General features: G+C 43.7%; 1 protein-coding gene and 1 long non-coding RNA gene across 2 annotated transcripts in view; one reads left to right on the top strand and one right to left on the bottom strand.

Annotated features, from left to right (window-relative positions):
* Positions 1 to 1553, top strand: part of FBN1 (fibrillin 1) — a 225109-nt gene extending 223556 nt beyond the window's left edge. The window contains exon 65 of the mRNA XM_040968986.1: positions 262 to 1553. Within this exon, the coding sequence (XP_040824920.1) occupies positions 262 to 651 (390 nt within the window). The 3' untranslated portion in view covers positions 652 to 1553. The remainder of the gene's footprint in view (positions 1 to 261) is intronic.
* Positions 1554 to 11928: 10375 nt separating this feature from the next.
* Positions 11929 to 19620, bottom strand: LOC121149211. The gene is made up of 3 exons (XR_005882626.1): positions 19426 to 19620; positions 13752 to 13868; positions 11929 to 11986 (listed from the first exon to the last, which is right to left on the bottom strand). It is a non-coding gene; the product is annotated as an uncharacterized LOC121149211 (long non-coding RNA).
* Positions 19621 to 25041: the final 5421 nt, after the last annotated feature.

The raw sequence follows: 25041 nt of genomic DNA, 5'->3' as shown, positions 1-25041 counted from the left end.
TCCCAGGCCACAAATAAGGAGGTGCATGGAAAGTTGAGAAACTGGGACATGAACCGGTGCCCATGTGGGATGCTGGCACTTGCAGGGGAAGGATTAATCAGTTGAGCCATTGCACCAGGCCCATCAACAGCATTTCTCAATATGCTATACATAGCTTGGGCAGAAGAGTTGTATTAGAGTGAGATTTGAGTCATTTCTTGAACGTGGGAACTAAATGGTATGTTTACGTTGTGTTTAATACGTCGCCTCATGTCTTTCCAGGATGGGTTGGAGACAGAAGCCAATGTGAGTCTCGCTAGTTGGGATGTGGAGAAGACTGCCACCTTTGCTTTCAATATTTCTCATGTCAGTAACAAGGTCCGAATCCTCGAACTCCTTCCAGCCCTTACAACACTGACAAATCACAATAGATACTTGATTGAATCTGGAAATGAAGATGGCTTCTTTAAAATCAACCAAAAGGAAGGGATCAGCTACCTCCACTTCACCAAGAAGAAGCCGGTGGCTGGAACCTATTCATTACAGATCAGCAGTACTCCGCTTTATAAAAAGAAAGAACTTAACCTGCTACAAGACAAATATGACAAAGACTACCTCAGTGGTGAACTGGGTGACAATCTGAAGATGAAAATCCAGATTTTGCTTCATTAATTCACCATCCAGAGACCAAATAATTAAAATAAGAACAACTATAGATAGGTAGGATTATGTTTTTTCCCCAGATCAGAATCTTCATATCACAGGTACAATCTTTCACCAAGTAAATTTGTATAAATAAGCACTATTCTTGTATTACAAAATCAAGGTACAGGTGACTGCCCTCGCTCAAAACAACTACTTTCTCAGGCTTCTCGTGTGTGTAGCTAAGCTACCTTGTCATACATGTTGATTCTTGAAAACTGGGCTGTGTAACGTCCTTGGGGGTTGCCCATTTATGCTGATACACCACTCTTCAGCAGGCATACAGGAATGTGCTTTTAATTGATGGACTATTTCATTTTTTTTCAAATTTTTAAACTTTGCTTCTCCAAATACAAATACTAGGTTGGCCATTTATAATATCTATTTGGTGCTAGTAAATTGTCAAACTAGATTTATAAATGCACTGTAATATTTACACAACTTAGAAACCAAATTTGCAAGTATTCAGTTCAAATACTTCATTCATTCAGTCAACCAAAGTTAGTTCAGTAGCTTATCTGTTATGATATAATACATTACATGTAAATTAAGTGTGTGTATACTGTAATCGTGCTATTTTTTATCATTGAAACATTTATAAACTAGAATAATAATGCCCTTAATGTGAGGGTTTGTAATGGTGCTTATTAAGACCAAAGACTTGTTAAATGTATACACCAAGTGGCAATGAGATTTCTGTGACGGGCCCACGCGTGCCTTGAGGTCTGGGAGGACCAGGAGCCAGCCCGAGAAGCCGAGGATCACCCGTGCGTCCTTCACACGGCATGTGCAATACGTCAAGATTACTCCCGCTCATTCCTGCCAGCAGTGGGTCAGTGTCATAAATATCACAATAAAACAATCTCTCTCTCTCTTTCTCTCTCTTTTTTTAAGTTTATACCTTGGTTTGTGTTCTTGCATGAGCTTGGTGAAGAGGGGCTGTTCTGGAGGAAAAGTACAGTCTCCTGACTTTAGATTATCCTGGCTCTATTATGTATGCTTTATAAAGGCGCCAAATGTATCATAGCAAGTGAAGATTTAACATATTTGAGAAAGTCTTGTGTATTATTCATTCAAGATAGCTGATGTCATCCACCTGATTAACTAGTAAGAAACTTAGGTTGCAGTGTCATTGTATCTGAAATATGAGCCAATTAACTCCGCGCTTAAATTATTGGAAATATCAAGTTCAGCTATTATCTTGGAGCACATGACATTTTTAGGAAAGTCTTGAAATTCCCCCTCTCTAAAATGCAGTGTTGGCAAACTTTAAGTGTCCCATCTTTTCCCACACATCTGTTGTTAGCCAATAGACTCATCTAATTAGAAAGTAATGACCTCCAATTGAATCCCATTGGATGCTAAAACTCTTGGTTTCTGAATGTGATAATTTGAAAATGTTAGTTAGTTTCCATACAATATTGGTGACCTAGCTCTTCAACTCCTTTGGTTGACAAGAAATAATTTTTGGAATCCCTAAGGGTAATTAAGGCATTTTTGGAATAGTAAGAATAAGGTGAAATAAGATTATTTCATAAAAGAGGGAAGAAAGCTAAACAGGACCCCAGAAAGTCCTTTTCAAACCTTTAGAGGGTTAGACTGAAGGATACTGGCTAGGTATATTCCATACTATTCCAGAAAGCAAAACTAGTCAGTTGATGTCAGCCTCAAGTTGATGCCTTCCTAATTAGTTAGCTTCTTGCTGACAGAATGGCTTTCCTTGCAATGTGGTGAACTCCCTGCCATAAGCCAAAAAAGTTCCAGACTAGGTTTAATGGGAGCCATGAAGACAAGGATGCTTTTTCCTGCCTAATAAGCCATGAATGTCTTGATGATTTTTGAGACTTATTTTGCCATCCAAAAAAAAATCTGTTAATACTAGATGCTCAGTAGAGACAAGTGAATGACTATTACTGGAGTGACTTGTGCCTTGGTTTGGAGGTCAAAATATGACTCAAAATTTCCTTCTATCTCTGTGCCTATAGCTCTGTTAAAGAAGTGTATTGAAACGATTACAGAAGAATATTCAGCATATGGTTGAATTGCAGTTTGCATACGGAAAATGTCTTTGATAATTTGACCAGAACTGCATTACATTCAATAATGGATTTTCTTTATAACAAACAACGGAATAAAATGCAGTTGGCACAGAGTGGATCACTTTGATATTTTTAATAGTCCAAGTCTGGATTTTATTTATTCCCGAGCCAAAGATTTTGAACGGCATATTTTCCATGTTTCAGACTGTAACAAAACATCTTCCTCATTGTTCCATGGTAAATAGTCCTCTTGTCAAATCTCTCTTTAAGCCTGAGATTTAAACCTGTACTTTCAATTGTCTGTGATCTTTAAACCTCCCTTTCAATAGTAGAAGAATTTGGTTGTGTAAATCCCCCAGAAGCTTGAAAATGTCTTGTCTACCCCAAAGCCCAGGTCATGTGCCAATAATTATTTTGTAAGTAGGGTTGAAATGAACTCATCTGGCCTTGTGAATTGTTTAAACTTGCACAAACAACTACATTTTTGTTCAACAAATGGCACTTTACTGAGCCAAAATTGCTTCAGACGTTGCCATTACAAATACTGTTCAACTTCAGAAAGAGATCATGTTTGTAAATTAGATGAGCCAAAATAGAGGACAATTAGGCTGATACATTATTAGTATGCTTATATGTTAGAAACCTATAAACTTCTAGGGATTTTCAAATCACAGCTTTATCCAAAGAATATCTTATTCTGTTTTTAATTATAGCTTATGGAGATATATTAGAAATGAAATTATTAAGTGGTTTGAGAACATTGTTTTAAATGTTAGAAGATTGTTACTGATAAAAAAAAAACCAGTTTCACATGTAGCTGAAGATAGTCATTAGCCCTTTGCCAATTTTAAATAATACTTTGCATTTTTATTTTTTTAAAGATTTATTCCTATTGGAAAGATAGAAAATTGAGAAAAAAACTTAGGAGCAATTTCCAGTAATTCCTATTTCAACTTCTACTCCCATCCTTGCACTCCCACCACCAGTTTGTAAGTCAAGATACTGAGGCTGGAGGAGGAAGGGGGGCTGCCTATCCACTGCGCCATCCTGGCTGGCAAGCACGGCCATTACTGGAAACAGTGTTCTCCATAGATACTTTCAGAATGGTGCAGTGCAGTTCCTCAAGCTCGGTTATGAGTCCTTCAAGTGGGAGACATCATTTTCTAAGATTGTGGTAACTCACTCTTTCCATGCCAATGTGCTGATCAGTCAGTCAGATTGCTGTGAGGTGAGGGGAGGGGAGGTGAGTTGGTGAGGTAAGGTGAGTTGAGGTGAAGTGAGTTGGTGAGGGGAGGGGAGGGGAGGGGACAGAAGGGGAGGGGAAGTAAGGTGAGGTGAGCGAGGGGAGGGGAGGGGAGGTGAGTTGGTGAGGTAAGGTGAGGGGAGGTGAGTGAGGTGAAGGAGGCTCAGTTTCCCCAGAGTGATGTGAAGGGAAGGAAACCACAGGGTTTCAGAAGGGAAGAAGAACAAGGATGACTTAGTTTGACTTCTCAGTGATGGGACAGGTTCCATAGGGCTGTAAAGTGACTACCCTGACGTGGATCACACAAAGTTGGCAGCAATATCTGCCTGTCCCCTTTCTATTTTATTTTTCAAAGAGATTTATTTATTTGTATTGGAAAGGCAGATTTATAGAGAGAAAGAGAGACATAGAAAAAGATCTTCCATCTGCTGGTTCACTCCCCAAGTCGTCATAATGGCTGGAGCTGAGCCAATGTGAAACTAGGAGCAAGGAGCTTCGTTTGGGTCCTCTATGTGGGTGCAGGGTCCCAAAGCTTTGGACCATCCATGACTGCTTTCCCGGGGCCACAAGCAGGGAGCTGGATGGGAAGTGGGGCAGCCAGGATGCTAACTGGTGCTCATTTGGGATGCTGGCACACGCAAGGCAAGGATTTAGCCATGGAGCCATTGTGCCAGCACTCTCCCCTTTTTTGTTTTTGCTTTTTTTAAAAAGCAAACTAATTGACTTCACTAAATTTTTGAAGCCCAGGACAAGCATGACATTATATATGAATTAAGATAGGATTCTCAGTGTCGCTCTGGTTTTAGAGTTAGGAAGAAGGTGGCTGTGGATTTCATTTTTAGACTCCAGTGTGGATCCATGACTGGACATGTAAAAGCCCAGGCCTCAGTGAAAGCTTCCAACAGTCTCACTAACGTCAAACACGACATTACAAACACAAGGCTCTTCTACCACACTTAACATGCATTTGGCAGGACCTGGCAACATCACAAAAGCTGTTGAATTTAAACTAACTGCCAGTGAACTGGCCAAGTCATGAAACTCTCTTGAGGACACAGGTTGTTTTGTATCCTTGGTCTAAACTTGAACTGTGGCTTTCTCATATGATTTTCAGTTTCATGTTTAAGACTGGACAGTGGAAGTTGTATCCTTAAGTGATAGCAGGTAAGTGGAGGTGATTTCCGGCAAGCTCTACCCTTGGTTGTCTTTGATCCCTGTGGCCAGGTCCATTTCAGAGCAACATTATCCCCTCTATGGTCCCCTTTGCCCCGGTGGTTGGCTAGCGCGTCAGCTGGAATACCTGTGCAGTCTGCATCTTGGGTCCACAGTTAAGCATGGCAGAGGTGGAGATGTTCAGCAGGAAGCAGCTGCTCCACTCAGCACTTCCTGCCTTAATTGCATGTCCCACCTGATGGGTTCTCTGCAGCTGGGCTGGGAGTTGCCGAAATGGGAAGAGATCTGTTTCCTTTTCACCAGAGAGTACTCCCTCGGGGAGAATTAAATCAAACCTAAATGATTAAACTTCTGCTGTTGGAAAGAGGCATTTGAAAACATCCGGGTGATAATCAGCCATCCCATGGATCCTACCAGATACTGACAGAAAGAGGTCGTGGGCTCATATATTATGTCTACATGGTGAGCTCTGCTCTGGGTGTCCCCAACAGCTCTGCTAGGGAGAAGGCCAGAGCTGTCAGGGAAGATTAATGGGATGCTGATAGATCAGAATCAAATGCACAACAGGCTGGATTAGGTCTGTGTCTGTGCTTTTTTGAAACCATGAAATCAGCTGGCTGTGCACATCAGCTTCTCTGTCTTTGGCCAATCAAGATGCTTGCCCTGGAGGGTATGTACTGTTCTTCTCCAGAGTAGCCCAGTGAACAATCTCCATTGACCCAGAGCCTGGCAGGGCTCCTCTCCGAGGTCTGTGGCTTCCTGCCCTTCCATAGACTGACCACAACGGGAAGCCTGGCACCCCTGGCCCAGGAGCCTGTGCGCTGTGGGGCCAGCTCTGCAAGAGACGATGGCTCCTGCACCTCTCTGCCCATCCAGCCACGCAGGCCTCGTAGCCCCAGGGAGCTGACATGGAAGCCAGCACACCATTCTTAAAGGCTGATGTTGTTGGTTGCCAGTTTTGTTTTTCTGCTAAAGTCTGATTTCTTGCTTTATAGTTCCGACTTTTCTGTGAGTTGCAAAAAAAAAAAAAATTCCCAGAGCACTCAGTCCAGTCCTGAGGTGGGGAGGGTGTGAGCAACAGTCCTGAAACTGTTCAGATCTTAATCCCATAGCTGTCTGTTATTTGGCCCAGGGAACTCCTTGAGGTGCCTGAGCCTCATTATTGAGGGTAACTGTGACACCTTCCCAAATCCTCACATGGGATCCTTATTCCCACCACATTTTTCTTTTATTTAATTTTTTTATTGTTTTTTGATCCAGTTTAGTTGGTGCTGGGGTCCCTCTTCCCCCTCCCCAAAGCTCTGTTCTCCCCTCCAGTCTCACAATGGATGTCTTTCATGAATTTTCCCAAATCCATCATACTGTTGCTGGAGTGTCTCCCAATCACGTTAGTTATTTTGTTGTGAGATCATCCTTTATCCTGGGGCCCTAATGAAGGTACAATAAGGACTAGATCTTTGTGACTTATAGGTAGTACCAATAACCGTGATAAAAGGGGCATTAACCATCTCAGGTAATTATAAGCAATCAGCCTCTTGTGGATGGTTGATAATGAATTACAATACAAGAGCTTACTACAGAAGGTACAAGTAAGTATGAAGTGACAGAGAGTAAGATTCTATGTCTAGATTTGACGTCTAACTAGATTTGACATCATATTATCTTATATTAGAGCAAACATGATATCTGACCTTTTTGGATTGACTCATTTCTCTTAGCATAATGGTCTCTAGTTTGGCCCATTTGGCTACAAAGCGTTGTATTTCCTTTTTAATAGCTGCATAGTATTCCATAGTATAGATGAACCACAGTTTTTTTTTTTAATCCAGTCCTCTGTTAATGGGCATTTACATTGCTTCCATGTTCTTGCAATTGTTGATTGTGTTGCAGTGAACATTGGAGTGCATGCTGCTTTCTTGTGTAACAATTCTTTTGGATATACTCCTAGCAGTGGTATTGTTGGGTCATATGGTAGGTAGCTTTTTAATTGCCAACGTGTTCTCCATACTGATTTCCACAGTTGTTGTACCAACATGCATTCCCTTTTCTCTGCACCCTCGCCAGCAGGTGGTGTTGGTAGTTTTCTATATGTGGGCAATTCTTTCTGGCGCTAAGTGGAACCTCAGTGTTGTTTTTATTTGATTTTCCCTTATTGCCAGAGCTTGAACATTTTTTCATGTGTCTGTTAGCCATTTGAATTTGTTCCTTTGTAAAGTGTCTGCCCATTTCCCATGCCCATTTCTTGACTGGTTTGTCTGTTTTGATGTTATTGTTCTGGAGTTCTTTATATCTTCTGGAAATTAGCCCTTTGTCTCCTGTGTAGTGTACAAAGATCTTCTCCCATTCTGTTGGTTGCCTTTTTACTTTGTTGATTGTTTCCTTTGCTGTGCAGAAGCTTCTTAGCCTAATGTAGTCCCATTTGTTTATTTTGGTCTTGACTTCCTTTGCTTTTGATGATTTTTCTGGGAAGTCAGTGCCTACACCTATATCTTGCAGAGTATTTCCAACTTTTTCTTCCAAAAGTTTGATGGTTTCTGGGTGTAAGTTTAGATCTTTTATCCATTTAGATTTGATCTTTGTGTGTGGTGGAAGGTGTGCATCTTGTTTCTTATTTCTACAGGCTATGAGCCAGTTGTCCCATCAGCATCTATTAAAGAGACCTTCCTTTTTTCCAGGATTGTTTCTTTGTATTCTTGTCAAAGATTAGGTAGTTATGCATGTATGGGTTCCCTGCTGGATTTTCTATTCTACTCCATTGATCTACCTCTGTTTCTGTACCAGTATCAGGCTGTTTTGATAACTACTGTCCTATAATGTCTGAAGATCTAGGATTGTGATCCCTCCCACTAGGTTCTTATTCTTCTAGATAGTTCTGGCTGTTCGTGGTTTTTTTTTTTGTGTTTCCACCTCTGTGAAAAATGTTTTTGGCATTTTGATTGGAATCGCACTGAATGTATATATTGCTTTTGGTAATATGGGCATTTTGTTGATGTTGACACTGCCCATCCAGGAGCAAGGTGTGTTTCTCCACTTTCTGAAGTCTTCTATTTCTTATCCTAATGTTCCGCATCCTTGTTAGGTTTATTCCCAGATATTTCATTTTCTGCTCTGTTATTTTGAAGGGCGCCATGCTGGTTAGTTCTTCTTCAGCCTTGGGGTTGTTTGTGTTCACTATGGCAGTTGATTTCTTTTCATTTATCTTGTACCTGCCACTTTGTCAAACTCTTGTATAAGTTGTAGCAATCTCTTTATTGAGTCTCTTAGTTATCCTATGGATAGAATCATGTCATCTGCAAACACAGATAACTTGACTTCCTCCTTTCCCATTTGAATTCCTTCGGTTTCTTTTTCTTGTCTAATAGCATTTGCAAGTATTTCCAGTATTATGTTAAATAGCAGTGGTGATAGTAGACATCCTTGTATGGTTCCAAATCTTAGCAGGAAGGTTTCTAATTTTTCCCATTCAATATGACACTAGCATTGGGTTTTTCATATATTGCTTTGATTTTTATGTTGACTTATACATGGTTTTCTAAGGTTAACACCTCCACAGAACTGTACAGTTTAAAAAGACTTGTAAATGCCATTGGCTTGGACTTTCCCCTTAAGCATTGTTGTTTGGGCATTTTTTTTTTAAGATTTATTTTATTTTATTTTTAATTGGAAAGTCATATATACAGAGAGGAGGAGAGACAGAGAGGAAGATCTTCCATCCGATGATTCATTCCCCAAGCAGCTGATTGGCCAGAGCTTTGCCAATCCAAAGCTGCTTCCAGGTCTCCCACATGGGTACAGGGTCCCAAGGTCTTGGGCCATCCTTGAATGCTTTCCTAGGCTACAAGCAGCGAGCTGAATGGGAAGTGGGGCTGCCAGGACATGAACCAGTGGTCATATGGGATCCCAGTGCATGCAAGGTGAGGACTTTAGCCACTAGGCTACCGTGCCAGGCCCCAGGCATGGATTTTATAATTCTCATTATGCACAAGTTCTGTCTTGCCAAGTCTTTCACCTTAAGGAAATGATATAAAAAGCCTCATTGTGTATTCTTGATGCTATAGATTATCATAAAAAAGAATGAAAAAATATAATGCTTAGAAGCAAAACAGGATCCCATAAGCTACAATGACACATGTGATTCAAGATCTCGGCTTCTTTCTGCTCTTCCAGCAACCAAGAGGCCAGGTGGAAGGAGACATGCCTAGCTCAGTAATCCTTCTTCTTCAGTTGCCTGCTTCAGATAAATGCTAATCATGCCACTTTGGAAACTGATGCTGCCACACACCCTACTGGTGGCCTTGAATGGCAAGGACCCAGCCTGTTTGGTCCCTGAGTGTCCTTCACTCAGCTCAGAGCTTGGTACACAATAAGCACTTCATGTGTTCAAAAGACTAATGGTTGAGGTAGGGGAAAGTGAAATGAAGAAAAATTCTGCAGAAGAGAAATCCATTTCTTCTGTGTCTTTCTTCCTCTTCATCTCTCTCTCTCTCTCTCTCTTTTTTTTCTCCTCATCAAATGTATTTTGAGCACAGAACAATAGGGACAAAGCCAGGATCCTAGTCCAAAGGAATGTTAGAATCAGTGGCACAACAGCTCCTAGTGGCATCCTTGGTGGGGTGGGGTTAGACTTTGCAGACTGTTTAAGGGAATGACAGGGGTATGACCCTCAGATCCACAAGGTTTAGATGTCTCATGCCCTCATGTTTATACCTTATTCATCACCAGGATTAGATGCACCATTCTAAGATATATTCCCCAAATAATGCTATGGCGATATGCACAGAATGGGATGACTTTCAACTACACACTCATTTCTACAATTACATTCCGAAGTTTAAGTGAAACTTAGCTCTGGGACAGGTATTTGGCCTAGCAATTAAGACACTGCTTGGGATGTCCGTATCAGCATGCCTGGATTTGAATTCCAGCTTCCTACTCATGCACACCCTAGAAGGCAGTGGTGATGACGCCAGCAGTTGGTTCTGTCACCCAGCTGGAACACCCAGAGTTCCTAGCTCTCAGCTTCGGCCTGGTCCAGCCCCAGCCATTGTGAACTTCATGGGAGAGAACCAGCAAGTGTGAATCCTCTCTCTTTCTCTCTCATCTTTCTCTCTCTCCTTCTCATATGTAAAATCAATACATTTTTAAACATTAGGTGAAAATTATCCTGAACTTCAATATAACACACGAGCAGGACTGCTTGGATGAAAACAGAACTATGCCGTCCATTGTGCCTCTACTCAATGGCTACAAGCTAATTCTTATTAAAACCTGTAACTGAAAGGTCCTTCATAGTGTTACTGATTCTACAGACGTAAAAGAAATATAATACACAAAGTTAATTTTGGATGTTGATAATGAAAGTACTTACTCCTCCTTCTCAGAGAGCTATAAACATTTTCAGCTTGCACTTGCACTGGGGCTCTGCGATGGGACTATAACCAACGGGATGTTAGGAGAAGAAGTGCATGTCATCTCCCACTCTAACTGGAGAAACAATCACAGGCCAGCACGCACACTCACAAGACATAAGCTTCATCTCAATAAACCATGGATATTTGGGATTTTTTTTTTTTTTGCCTCAACAACTACCATTTACTACCCTGACATAGACAGATAGATAACAGTCACAATCTAAAAATTGATTTAATTACAAAGAAGCCACATCAATGGCTTTCAACCTTGGTTGCACATTAGGACCACTTAGGGAACTTAAACAAAAAAATCCCAGGTCAAAGCACATGTCAGACCACCCCAGCCCAATGGTGACGGTGAATATCTGGGCGAATGGAGACTTTGAGGTACACTGTGTCAGCCAATGGGCACTGGAAGTGTTCCTTGATCCTTGGGTCAGTGAGATCAACAACATTTCAGAACTGCTGAAACCCCCTGGACAGAACCCTCAGAGTGTGCTCCACACTGGGACCCTGAGTCAATACTGGATCACTGTTCCCCATTGCCGAGTACTGGGGTACCTGGGGGCTGGGTGTGCCTTCTCACCTTGTCTTCCCCTCCCCCCAGATACAGGAGAAAGAAATGAAAAACTTGGAAACAATGATCACAACCACTTTTTTCTGACATTCAATCCTTCCCATGCTGATCAACTATGTAAACATCATCTAAAATAAAAACTAAAAAAAAAAAGCACATGTCAGACTAGTTAGGTCCAAATCCAATTTTGAGATTCAAATGTTATCATTTTTAAAACACTTCTCTAGGTGACTTCAGTTTGCAGGTATGGTTGAGACCTACCGCCCTAGATCTTGGGACCGTTTGAATGTTAGTCCTTGAAGGTGTTCTGGAAAAATCTACCTAGCAATTTGGATCAGCACTTATCTCACTGTTGCTTTTATTATCACATAATAACAAGAGGGGTGGGCTTTTCTGATCTGAAAACTGCCATGTTTTCATGGGAGTTCATGGTATGGCACCGCAGAGAACAAAGCAGCGGCAGTGAGGCATGCCTGCGGTGGTGGTTGTCTAGGTTCACGAACCAATGACAACTCGCCACTCATGCTAGCCTCGGAGGAAGGTGGCAGGGCTCGCCTCCATCCTGAGTGGCTCCCAGAGGGAATGGATATCATCAATGTGAAATCTTATAATAACAGAACGTTGGGGAGACTTCTTAAAATTCTCTAAGTTAGAAACAGATTCTATTGCACTCCAGTTGTCCCATAAAACTACTTACTTAATGAGAAACACGAATTTATTCTTTTGCAGCAGGTGACAGGAATTACTCTCGTCAAGGCACCATCGGTTTCTGGGATGAATGTCCATGTTTTATCCTGGGCCATGGGGCTGCACCACCAACCAGCCCACTGACCCACTTGGAGGCTCAAGTCTCGGTGTTGAACTGCAGAAATGACAGCATGGTAGAGGGATGGATTCAGTTACCTAAAAGCCAGGCTTTCCACAAGGCTTGCAGGAATTTTTCTAATGATGAAAGTCCAAGACAAAACAAGAACTACAGAAAACTTAATGGCTAATGTGAAAGTCAGAAAAAGAATGTTAAATGGTGAAATCAAAAATGCTCAATTACTTTTCTGTGTACCTCAGGAGTGAGGAGCTAATTATAGATGCAATTAGAGATGATAGAACGGAGGTGAAATATAAAACTATTCTAATATATTGCCGCCAACATAAGTAATAAATTTCCTAAGTTGAATACGAAGAGATCCATTTCACTTTCTTTCTGTCCATAATAAATAAATGAAAAATAATACATGTATAAAGGCTGTCTACTTGAAGGCATCAATTATTAGTCTGCATGGAGCAGCCACATGTCAGTCTAGCCTGCCTGAAAGTGTCCCAGAGCCACGCTCCCCAGGCTTCACGATGGCTGTACCTATCAGCTGTTAAAACACAGGTTTCTGAGCCCGAAGGGCTGGGGTAGGCCCAAGATTCTGTGTTTCTATCAAACAGCCATGTGGTGCTCAAACCGCTCTAATAAACCTTGATTTAGAAAAAGAGGCGGCCAGCCCATAGTTGGCAGTTTGCAATTCTAAAATACTGCCTTACAGTATTATTTGTCATGGTAACTGGGGCTGTTTGGTGTGCCCTCCAAGAGTGCCTCGCTAGCCTTGCCCTCCTGTTCCCCATGCTGGGTGCAGCTTCGGACCACACTGAGAGCAGTGAGTGATGCCTGGGGGCCGTGGCTTTGTGGTTTCTGTTTTGTGACTGATTCACACTTTGCAGCCTGCCTCCACTCATCATCCCTCACAAAACGTGTTCAAAGTGGGTGGGCATTTAGCTTAGCAGTTAAAATGCTGGCTAAGACGGCTGCCTCCTGTATAGGAGTACTTGGATTTGATCCTTGCCTCTGGCTCCCAACTCCAGTTTCTTGCTAATGAAGATCTTGGGAGACAGCTGTGATGGCTCAAGTACTTGGATTCTTGCCACCCACACGGAAGACCTGAATTGAGTTTCTGGATCCCAGCTTCATCCTGGTCCTGCCTCACCAGTTGTAGGAACTTGGGGAATGAACCAGCAAAAGGAAGCTTTTTTATTCTGTCTCTGTGTCTGCTGCTCAAACATGTTCAGAGACCACACGTTTCAGTAAAATACTGAAATGCCTACTCATTGCAAATATGTCATTTCTGGAATTGACACTCCCCTAAAAAAAACTGCTCCAGACATACAACTGTTAAAATGCTTTACTACAAATGTCAATGTTCCCTGTCCTGCTGGTGAATGTGAGGGTGCAGGCAGACGTGTGCAGTGTGTATATGTCCCCTTTTAGATTGAAGCTCATGTCTCAAAAACCTTTCTGGAATGGGCCCACATGCAGACAACTTTGGCTTCTTATTCATTGGCCATTTTTTCTCTGTGTACTATCAACAGAATACACGTCAATATTGCCTTGCTTTTCTTTGAAAGCTTTCGCCAGAGGATGAGGAGATATATTAATACACAAAGGGAGTGTAAAAACTCAGGGACATAAAAGGGACTTCAACTGTCCCTTCCATAGTGCAGGGCAGAACCTGATTTCCTTTTGAGATTAGCTCAACTGTGTTGGCTTACGTAACCCCAGATAATCCACCATTCCTTCCTTCTTATTCTTTAAATATGCAGCCTCTCTGTAAAAACACATTGACACAATTTCCCAAATCTCCACATACCAATCTGATGATACAGCTGATCCTCATCAACTTGATATTTTATCTTGGGCAGGACCTCTAGGCAATGTCTTCCAATTCAGAGGTTGCATCACACAGCTCATGTCCGCAGCTGGTTTACTAGAATATCAAACAAGGCCACCTCTGTCATGGTGTTCTCACCATCTATTTCCACAAGGCTCAATCATCCATCCGCCCTCTCCCTTCCCTATCTGGCCTCTGTTGCATTTGTCACAAACCACAAGAGCACTTTTATCCAAACAGATACACCCATTTACTCATACACCAAACAGCAAGTATGCACAAGAGAGCCACTTCAAGGGTGGGTCAGTGGGAAACCCAGGGCAGAACTGGGCCAGTGGAAGAGAACACAGGGATGTCTAAAGAAGTAGCATGGGAAGTTGATTCTGCTGTTTTTTAAAACAGATTTATTTATCCTATTATTTGAAAGAGTTACAAAGAGAGGGAGAGACAGTGAGATATTCCACCTTCTGGTTCCCTTGCCAAATGGCTGCAAGAGCCAGGGGAAGGGCAAAGCAAAGCCAGGAGCCAGAGTCTGGAGCCAGGGTCTTCCTTGGGATCTCTGACATGAGTAACAGTGGCCCAACTGCCTCGGCCATCTTCTGCTGCTTTCCCAGGCCACTAGCAGGGAGCTGGGTCTGGGACCCCAAACAGTGCTCACATGGGATGCCAGCATCTGAGGTGGCAGCTTAGCCCCTCCTATGCCATAGTCCAAGCCCCTTGCTGGTGTTTTGAATCAAGAGGGTCTTATGTTTATTAGTATTTAAGAAAATCTTCTATGTGCCTTGCACAATGTTAGTCTTTGTGAAGCATGCAGAAGGTCAAAAACATTGATCTGTGACCCAAAGAATTTACCATCTAGTGACAAGATTAACATATATGAAGTCATTGCACGGAGTGTGCATACATGCACACACACAAACACACACACAACTATATATATATATAAAAAAAACTTGGGTTTTACATTAACTCAACCATTTTGGAAATATCTTACTTATTCCTCACAATTACCCTGCAAAGCTGGGTGCTATCCATCCCTTGATCAAGATCCAGATGAACAAATAATATAAATATCACACAGTTAGTAGGAAGCAGATAGCAGATTGAATACTATAACAGATCAATTTGATCAGGGAAAATCTCAATGGTTTAGCCTAATCAAAGCTTATTTTTGGCCCAGAGTTTTATACAGTTGTTCTTAGTTGGCTGGAATCGTCTGGAAATTTATTCTCCATGTGGGAAAGCAGGAATCCCAGCCCATTCGATCTTGAGGTGCTGTAGGTTCTAATGTGTGGAACCCACAACCATCGAAGAAGAGGAAGGGTGAGTGAGGATGGCACATTAGTTACTGTGAAGGCCACTGCCCAGAGGCGACACAAGTCACGATTTCATTGTCTAGAATTACCTGCATGACCCCGGTAACACAGAAAGGGGCTGAGAACTGAAAAATCTGGTACCCATGTCAGCGTCAATGTGATCAAATGGAAGACAGGCAAACAGTCTGACTCTCTCTGTCACAAGTTCCAAATCCACTAAACCTCAATGCTTAAGAACTATTTAAGAGCAAGAGCTAAATTATGTGGGGGCTAAATTGCAATTTTTGTACAAAGTTGAAAGGAGGGAGAGGTCATTGGTTCGGAGCAGAATGAAGGGAAGCTGAGTGGAGTGCTGAAAAGCAGGGATGGGGCCCGGCGCAATAGCATAGTGGTTAAAGTCCTTGCCTGCACGCCCCAGGATCCCATATGGGCGCCGGTTCCAATCCTGGCGGCCCAGCTTCCCATCCAGCTCCCTGTCTGTGGCCTGGGAAATCAGTCGAGGATGGGCCAAAGTCTTGGGACCCTGCACCTGCATGGGAAACCCGGAAGAGCTCCTGGCTCCTGGCTTCGGATCAGCACAGTACTGCCCGTTGCGCTCACTTGGGGAGTGAATCATTGGACAGAAGATCTTTCTCTCTGTCTCTCCTCCTCTCTGTATATCCGCCTTTCCAATAAAAATAAAATAAATCTTTAAAAAAAGAAAGTAAAGTGGGGAGAAGAACCAGTGGGAACATCCCCGGTGGGGAGGCAATGATGTGCTCACGGTCATGCTATGAGATCTACTTATGAGGCATAAAAGTGGAATTTTGAGTGTTTGATGGACCAGAACAGACTTCCAAAAATGTGCTGAGAGATGAATAATCAATCTAAATTCTCACAGTTTCATTTTGTCCATTACCAAAGAGGGGTTGCCAATTCCATGCACAGGGTCGCATGTATACCTAGTCCTCAAGGTGTGTCAACCACTCCCTGGATGCATCGCTCCGCTCTTGTCAGGAACACAAGAGAAGCCAGATCCATACTGTGTATGGCTGAGTTGTTTTTATTCACAGGTTTATTCATGGCAGGAATGAGGAGCACGAAGCCTGCAAACAGCAGTGGCTAATGTGGCAGGGCCTCTGCCACAACCTGATTGAAGGGTCCACACGAAGCCCCTTGAAAAAAAAAAAATGATGCTGAAGTTCAAAAAGCCCTTCGGCTAATTCCCAGGCCCAGATTTTGTAAGGCTAGAAAGAATGTTCCAGTATGTAAAGCGTTGTCATGTTATCCCCTAGATGGAAGGTGATAAACAACCCCGATGAGCCCATGGCTGCTGTGCGTTCCAAGGAGGGCCGCCGCCCTTTCTCACAGCCCTCTGCCCCACGGGGAGCGCTGGGGGAGATGAGTTAGTGCTCCAAGCTCCCTCTCTGGGCAAGCACTGGGCCGCAGGCACGCCCTCCCCTCCCTTCCTGCCGCAGCTGGCCAACAGAAAGGACGCTGTATCTGGAACCAAAGGGTCTCGGGAGAAGAGCCCTGTACATTGGGTCAGTCTTCCGGACGGGAGATCCCTTGGAGGAACTGGGTGTATGGGACTACTAAAGGATTTCGCTCTCTTCTCCCAGTTCTTAGGACACCGCCCGCCCCTGGGGGAGACCGGGCTGCCAGAGAGCCCTGCTCTGTCCTCTGGCCACTGCAGCAATGTGCTCAAGAACCGTAATAAGCACCATTCCTGCAATCCTTAAGATGGGCCAGGCAGCCGGCTCACCACTTCACAAATGTAGCTGATTCACCAGCTTGGAATACAGAATAGAGTCACATTCTCTCCAAGTGCGTGCCGAATGCCTCAGTGCCTACGGTATGTCCGTGTGAGCGCTCCAGGACCCCAACCAGAAGGTCTCCTTCAGTTCAAAGGGCCAGGCCACCTGAGTGCTGGCTTAAGCCATGAAAGCCCAAATCTGGCTCCATCTACCAAGGGGTCTCATTCTTTCTGGCTGCGGTGGGCACTGCACTTGCTTGCTGCTGGAGACTCCACTTGCAGCCCCCTTTTCAATGAAAATGTTGACCTAGCACCCTAGGCAGCCTTTGTGCATGCTGGGAGCCACATCCCTTCCAACAGGCTTTTCCAAGGACGGCAATCCAGACCAAAACACCAGGGATTCAGGAAGCACCTGCTCTACTTCCCTATCTCCTGTCTATGTCATCTCAGCTGAGGGACCCTTCACTTTCAAAAACCAAATGCCAATCACAGCCCCGCTCTTTACTCACAGTGCCCCGAGTCTACGCACACAGTCACTTTCCTGGCTGCGCCACCTACGATGCTTTCTCCTGGACTATGCATCTTTCCTGGAAGTGGCAAAGAAGGGACCACTTCTCCCTGACACTAATGCTTGCCCTGCTTCAGGACCACTGGAACGTTTTCCAGGGTGGCCTCCTATGTTATTATTTGTTGGTAATCTTGGTGTTGTTAATTCTTACTCCATTTCACTAGTGAAGATGCAGGTGGTATGATTTTAAGGAAAGTGCTTAAGGTTCCATAGCTCATACATGCTACACTGGAATTCAGGCCTTATGTCCTAAACACGCCACAGCGCTGATCCATCTTGCGAAGTGTTCTAGGAAGAGATGTCCCGCTGAACTGACGTTGACGGAAGGGGACACTTCAGAGACATACGTGTATTTCCCCATAGAGCTCCCAAATCTGTGGGAAATAGAAAAGAGGTGGAGGTGGCCAGACAGAAAGATCTGATCTGAACTTCCCTGGGAGAGATGAACGCCTGAGCCACTTGTGAGGAGCCAGAACATGTCATGCCACAAGTGGGGTGTGGCACTTCAGTGTTCGGACCAGGGCCTGGCCTGGCCGCCTTTCTAGGTGCCTTGGGTTAAAAAGACTCAGGAGGATGCGAGTGAGAGAATACAGAGCTATGTGTGCCACAGGAGCGCCTCTGTCCACTACAAGGCCCTTTCTGGCCTCAAGTCCAGTACTGGCCTCTCTGGCCATAATTACTTCTTCACTGGGCCTGAGGATTTGGGGGCAAAAATCCATGAGAAGAATGGCATTTTTTTCTGGGCTCATGTGAATGTCACTTGGACAGAGTAATTTGATTTTTCCAGTTCCACTGCTGATGACCCCCTTCTGTCCCCATAAAGGTCCACCACAGGGAAATACTATCTGCTCCAAACAACAAGTTTAGTTGGGAAATATTTATACAGAAGTTAGATTTGAGTCTCAATCAAGAGCCAAGCAGCTGATGGAGAAATCAGAGGGCTGTGGCTATGGGCACAGGGGAGAGAAGGAACAGGTGGTACTGAGAGAGACCCATAATCTGGTGGGGAGGAATGGGGTGGTGAGAGATAGAGGAATGTTAACAGGAAGTAAGCGGCAAGCCACCAAGCCAAAGCAAATACAGAATCCAAAGCTGGCCCTGTGGCCTGTCCGTAAGGAATGCTGCCAAGCCAGCAAACAGCAGGGAGGAGGTGCGGGCAGGATGCACAGTTCCTAGCTCAGCAGCCAACAAGAGGGAGGCGGTTTCAGGGTCTCATTCTCTAATAATGCAAGGGAATTAGAATTCCCGCCCCCTGCCTCCCTGGCATTCAGCCTGCGGGAGTTGCAGGCCCCTCTGCCCAGCCCCGGCTTCCATGAGTTCCTGTAGGCGTCTACCCTAGGCTTGTCCCTTCAGGGTGAGCATCCTGTTGACCCTGATGTAAAACACTAGAATTGCTTCCATTTCTCCGCCCTCTTCAACGTCCAAGTAGACTTCAGACGATTGGGGGCTGAGGAAGAAGGGAGGAGAGCGAATCCTAACGAGAATGTACAGCAGCCGCAGCAATGACCATTGCAACTACTTCCCTTTGCCTTTTCAAGAAATAAACTCTTGGCTACTCCATGAACCTAAATCCATATTTCTTCCATGACAGTGAGGGGCTACAATTTTCACATTTCATATAATTAGCATCACGATAGCTAACATATATCAAGAATTTATCATGTACCAGCCACTACTCAGAAATGTATACAAGTAATTCACTTAATCTTCCCTCCTATCGTCATTTCACAGACTTGGAAACCCTATGAAGAGACTGGTTCATGACATAACTTCTCCAAGGGTACACAGCTAGTAACTGATAGGCCTGAGATTTACAGCAAGGCCATCTGACACCACGGCCACCCCCTCATCTTGGGGGCCTGTGAAGAGCCCCCAGAAAGATCCCCGCACTCCTGGTGAGGAGGACAGCTCCCGGAGTAGCTGGAACACTGGTGTGAGAACTGATGAAGAAGGGGGATGGGGAGACAAGAAGGCCTGGTAGATTCAAGACCAGCAGAAACAAGGTACTGAGAGAGAAGCATCTGTATGTCTCACCAACAGGCCACTCCACCGCGGAGTCCTAGCGTCTGGACCCGGATCAGGGCAAAGTCCCGAGCGTACGCGCGGCTCTAGTGGACGGAAATGTGGAGAACAGCGTGTGCGTTTCTTGAAGACCCGGGCAGAAGCTTCTGTCTCTGTTGGATGCCGCAGTTGAGCAGGTGCACAGCTATTTGCCACAGGTGACAGCAATGGGACCTAAGGCGGAAGGGACAGCAATGGCAAGTCTTCCTCCAGAGTCTTCAGGTTCCTAAGTGTCTTTTGCTATCTCGATCTTAAACTTTTCTCTAGTGGAAAAATTTTTTCCTAATTGTATAAATTATTATTTAAAAATACAAATATAAAAAAATACAAACACGTAAAAAGAATAAAACCCATCACTCTGGGATCAATTTAAGATTCTATTATTATATTAGATTTGTGCACACATGGAAGCTTATAATAAAGACTGCACTGCAGATCAATCAAGGAAAGTGAATTTTCATTTTTAAACTTTTTTTTAAAGATTTAATTATTTTTATTGGAAAGGTAGATATACAGAGAAGGAAATACAAAGAAAAAGATCTTCTACCCGCTGGCCCACTCCCTAAGCAGCCGTAACAACCTGAGTTGAACCGATCTGAAGCCAGGAGCCAGAAGTTTCCTCTATGTCTCCCACACAGACGCAGGCTTTGGGCCGTCCGCCACTGCTTTCCTAGGTCACAAGCAGGGAGCTGGATGGGAAGTGGAGCAGCCTGGATTAGAACTGGCGCCCATATGGTATTCCATATGTGCAAGGTGAGGATTTTAGCCACTAGGCTACCGCACTGGGCCCTTAATTAAAAAAAATATTTATTTGAAACAGAGCTAGAGAGAGAGATAAGACACAGAGAGAGATTGTCCATCTACTGGTTCACTCCCCAGATGGCCATAACTGCTGGAGCAAGGCCAGTCTGGAGCCACGGATTTCTTCCAGGTGTTTCATGTGGGCGCAGGGCCACCAGCACTTCAGCCAGTTTTCATTGCTTTCCCAGACACATTAACAAGGAGCTGACAGGATGTGGAGCAGCCAGGTCCTGAACTGGCGCCCATTTGAGATGTCAGCTCCAGAGGCGGTGGCTTTACTTACTAAACCACAGTGCTGGCCCCAGGAAAGTGAATTTTTAAATATGTGGTGATAGGGTAACCGGATGGCCATGTAACAAAAGAAGCAGAATCTTTTTTTTCAAAGAGCTTTATATTCTATCATTATCATAAAAATAATCTTGGTGGACTGCAGATCTATTTCCAAAATCTAAACAATACAAATTATAGGAAACATGCAGGAGAACATCTTTGTTACCCTGAACAGGGAAGCTTTCCAATGAGACACCAAAAAAACACAAACCGTAAAGGAAAAATGTCAATCAATTGAAATCCTTCACAAACAGGAGCATCGGTGTGAGGCAGGCACTTAGCTCAGTGGTAACGTTGCTGGTTGAGGCTCCCACTGCTCGTACCAGAGTGGTTGGGTGTGAGATGCAGCTGTGGCGTCTGACTCCAGCTTCCTGCTGGTGCACGTCCTAGAGGCAGCAGGTCTGATGGTGCAGTAACCGTGCCTGCCGTCCCCGCGGGCGACCTGGCCTGAGCTCCTGGCCTGGCCCCAGCCACCACCCAGTGAAGCAAGAGATGGGCGCGCTCTGTTCCCTGTCCCTCTCTCTATATATCTCCGCCTCTCAGCTCTGAAGCCGATGTTGGAAAAGAAACCTATGTCCATGTAAGGCCAGCAAAAAAGAGCGCAAAGGGAGAAGCCACCAGCCAGAGGACTGACAAAGGACTAACAGCCAGAATATTTCAGGAACTCCTAGGAATCAGCAAGGAAAAGACACCTGAGAGAAGTGAAAATTGAGACCTACAAAAGAGCCTGTGCACGAGTGTCCGTGGCGGCTCGGGTCACTACTGTAGCCTGAAGGTGGCAACAGCCCAAACGTTCATCTGATCAACAGATAAAGAAAATGTGAGTTAGCCATTTAATATAAATCCGTACAACTGAACAGGAAACAAAAAATATATGAACAGATGAACCTCAACACATGAAGCTAACTGCAAGAATTCAGTCACAAGGAATCATGCACTGTATGATTCGTCTTCTGTATGATATTTAGAAAAGGATTCCAGATGTCTACAAAGATGAAGGACAGTAGTGATTTACCAGCTCCGCAGGGCTGCGGGACAACTGGTAGGAACAATGAAGGGCTGGCAGGTTTCTGAGATAATGAAAACATTCTAAAATCCATTGTGGTGATGGATGTACAACTGTGTGAATGAACTAAGAGTTACTGAATTAGACACCTGAAGTGGGAGAAAAGAGGTAAGATGCTCAAAACAAGATGAAGGAAGGGAACTTATTAAAGAGATTGTTTATGAAGGTGTAAGCAAGCTTAAAAATCCACAAGGCCAGGCTGGTGCTGTGGCACAACGGGTTAAGCTGTCCATAACTGTCAGTTCAAGTCCTGGCAGCTCCACTTTTCCTCCAGTTTCCTGCTAATGCACCCAAGAAATTGGGCTCCTGCTACCCTGGACCGGCCCCACCCACTGTAGTCATTTAGGGAGTGAACCAGCAGATGGAAGATCACTCCTCCATTCCCCAGCTGTGTCTCGTCCCTCCCTCTGCGTCACTCTGCCTTCCAAATAAAATAAAATAAATCTTAAAACAAATATACACACACACACAGAATGGGAAGCCACTGAAGAGCATCCACAGATTTTCTTTCTCAGGGTTCAGTCTGATGTGCTCAGAAGAGGGAAAAAATGATCAGAGCCTTGTAAGAGCTAGAAGCTATGGAGGAACGCAGGGCAGCTGCCGCCAGCACTGCGGGGAAGCCAGCACACCTTCCAGATTCTCTCCTCTCCCACCCCTCAATCTCACAACCTCTTCCTTCCTAAACGTAAGGGAAAGCCGGGGGCAGTGGAGTCCGATGATGTGGTTCTCAAGCAAACAGAGCAAGGCAGAGAAAAAACAAAGAACGCATCAGGGATGGAAAGAAGCAGTGAACAACCAGCTTGTCCTACGATCCAGCAAGTCCACTTGAGATTAGCAGCTTAAAGGCGCTCCATGCTCTGTGTACTATGTGCACGCACATGGATTTTACCATAGCACCAAGCTAGACACGAGTCCAATGCTGGCCCCTAGCAGAATGCATGAATAAACTGGCTGTACTTATTCATACAAATAAACACCAAAGCAACGAAGTGAGTAAACCACAGCCATGTACAGTGAAGGAAATACGCAAACATACTGACTAAAAAAAAGAAAAGCATTTTATATAGGAAGGGTGTTCACAAAGTGCACGTTAAATATGTACTATGAAAAACACTGCGTGGATTTCAACAATTTCTTGACACTAAAATAGACTTATCTTTTCATTTCATTTTTCCATGAATTTGTAGAAAAGTCTCATTTAGCATAGACTTGTGCTATACTATATTAAGAATAATGCAGTTACTAATACTACATACATATCTCTATATATGTACACATATATATTATATAATAGACATACACACACATATATATAGATAAACTGCACATATAAGGAAAATGATTATCATATACCTCCTAATACATCCTAAAGTGTTCACCACTGAGAGACAGTGAGAGGATCACGATACATGCTTCATGGATGGGGTGGGTCTTGGGTGCTAGAAACATTTTATTCAATCTAGTTGTGGTTACACAGATGTTTCTTCTAGATGTATTCTGTAAACTGTTTTATATAAATACTTGTAATACTTTTTTATAAAAATATAATTGGGAAACATTTTAATGTAATTTTCATATACTTGCTAGGCATACAGAGTATTTGTTTATTCCTATATCTGCAGCTTTTCCCAATTCATGTTAGAGGACATGGACTTTGTGAAATAAACTCTTCTTCAGGATCGTTTCTAAGGCTGTCCAATGTCGTTGTGTACCGTACGTGCTGCAACAGGCTTAACTACTCCCTGACTGAATATCCACGTTCTGTTGATACTCGCACATCTATGAGACCTCTTGCCTGTTCCATTATGTAATTATGTAATTATGTAATTATTCTAGAAATGATAACTCGCCCTTTCATACCCCAGGAGAAAAATGAAGAGAATCTTGGTAAATAATCCCACAAGGCCCCAGTCTAGGTTATGTCTCTCTGTCACGAGCCCCGTCAGCTTTTCTGTCTGTCATGTCACTGATCATGATGAGGTGTGTAACTAGTTGTCCCTGTACTGTCTTGCTTAGTCTCGATCTCCCCTACCGGCACTTCCACAAGGACAGAGGGGACACCTGCTTTGTTGACCTTTGTCCTGAGTGCCAACTCGAAACTTGCCTGGCCCAAAACATATTGACTAAAGGAATGAATCAAGGGATTTGGACGTATCCAGTGTTTCTGTTGGCTTACATTTGAAAATAAACCCATCTCCTCCAGAAAATAGCCTTTTGAACAGAGGCACCACTGGGTGTCCATCCACAAGTTTTGTGACCAATTGCAAGATATTGTGGTGTGCCTGGGAGCTGTCCCCTGGTGGTGACTGAGAGTGGGCGGGTTTTAGCTCTTTCTCTGTCCGCTCCTCAAATCCAGAGATTCAGTCGCCTGACCAGGGCAGGACTCGGGAAGACGGGAACCCTGGATCTAAACAGAAAGAATCCATTTAAAAGCATCTGGAGACTTACTAGAAATCACACGCTTTGGTACTAAAAAATAATTTAAAAATAGGCGCAAGCTCAATTCTCTGGCCACATATCAACGAGGTGTCAAACAGACTTAAATTTCCTGCTTGAGATTTGTTTTTTGAAATATTGTGGCCACACCACCCGGAACGCACCCGATCTTGTGTGAAGTATTACAAAGAATTTGAAAGGCTTAAATAAAAGATACACTTTTTTTTCTCTATAGTTTGTCTCAAAGGAAGCCAGTGAATTGTTTGCAGATCATGCTATTTCATATTCAGAATGGAGAATCGTTCAGAAAACTGTATGGTTCCCCAGCTCCCTTCCTCTGTATTGGAATCAAGATGTAACATTTCTTATTAGAATAAGGCAGGGAAAAATAGTCACACATGTTAAATAAAATTCAATTTTTTTCTAAAAGAATAAAACTTCTTCTGGAAACAGACAGAAATCTGTACAACAGAAAAACTGAAAATTCCCCCATTTCAAGATGAATCAGCAAATCACTTCTCCATGACAGCAATGAGGGAACCCTGCTGAACAAACTCACTTCAGTGGGAAGTCGGCTGGATGGCCCCTCGCAGAAGCCATACTCCTACGAAGACTTGAAGTCTCTGACTGCTGAAGTTTATTAGGCACAGAGCACGATAGTCCCAGGACAATGCTCACCCACAGGAAGGGATGCGCAGTCAATGGAACGTGCTTACATCAGGGCCCCTCACACTCCTTCCCCACACGGCGCAAGCTCTTCGGTGCTGCTGCCAGCTTTTAATTAGACATTCTCAGTATTCGTGGGAAAATTCCCAACACCTCCCATCCTCCACTGTCTGCCCTCTCAAATATTAATTATTATTTGCTCCAAAAATGAAATATTTCTGCTTAGGATTCTTAATCCTTAGCAATTTACCCTGTCAAACAAACAAACAGACATACGGTTCAGGAGCTAG

Source organism: Ochotona curzoniae, unplaced genomic scaffold, assembly GCF_017591425.1.
Source record: "Ochotona curzoniae isolate NIBS_2020 unplaced genomic scaffold, NIBS_Ocur_1.0 scaffold_4701, whole genome shotgun sequence".
NCBI classification, from domain to species: Eukaryota; Metazoa; Chordata; class Mammalia; order Lagomorpha; family Ochotonidae; genus Ochotona; species Ochotona curzoniae.
The sequence above is the reverse complement of the archived record's forward strand: the minus strand, read 5'-3'. Positions and strand labels throughout refer to the sequence as shown.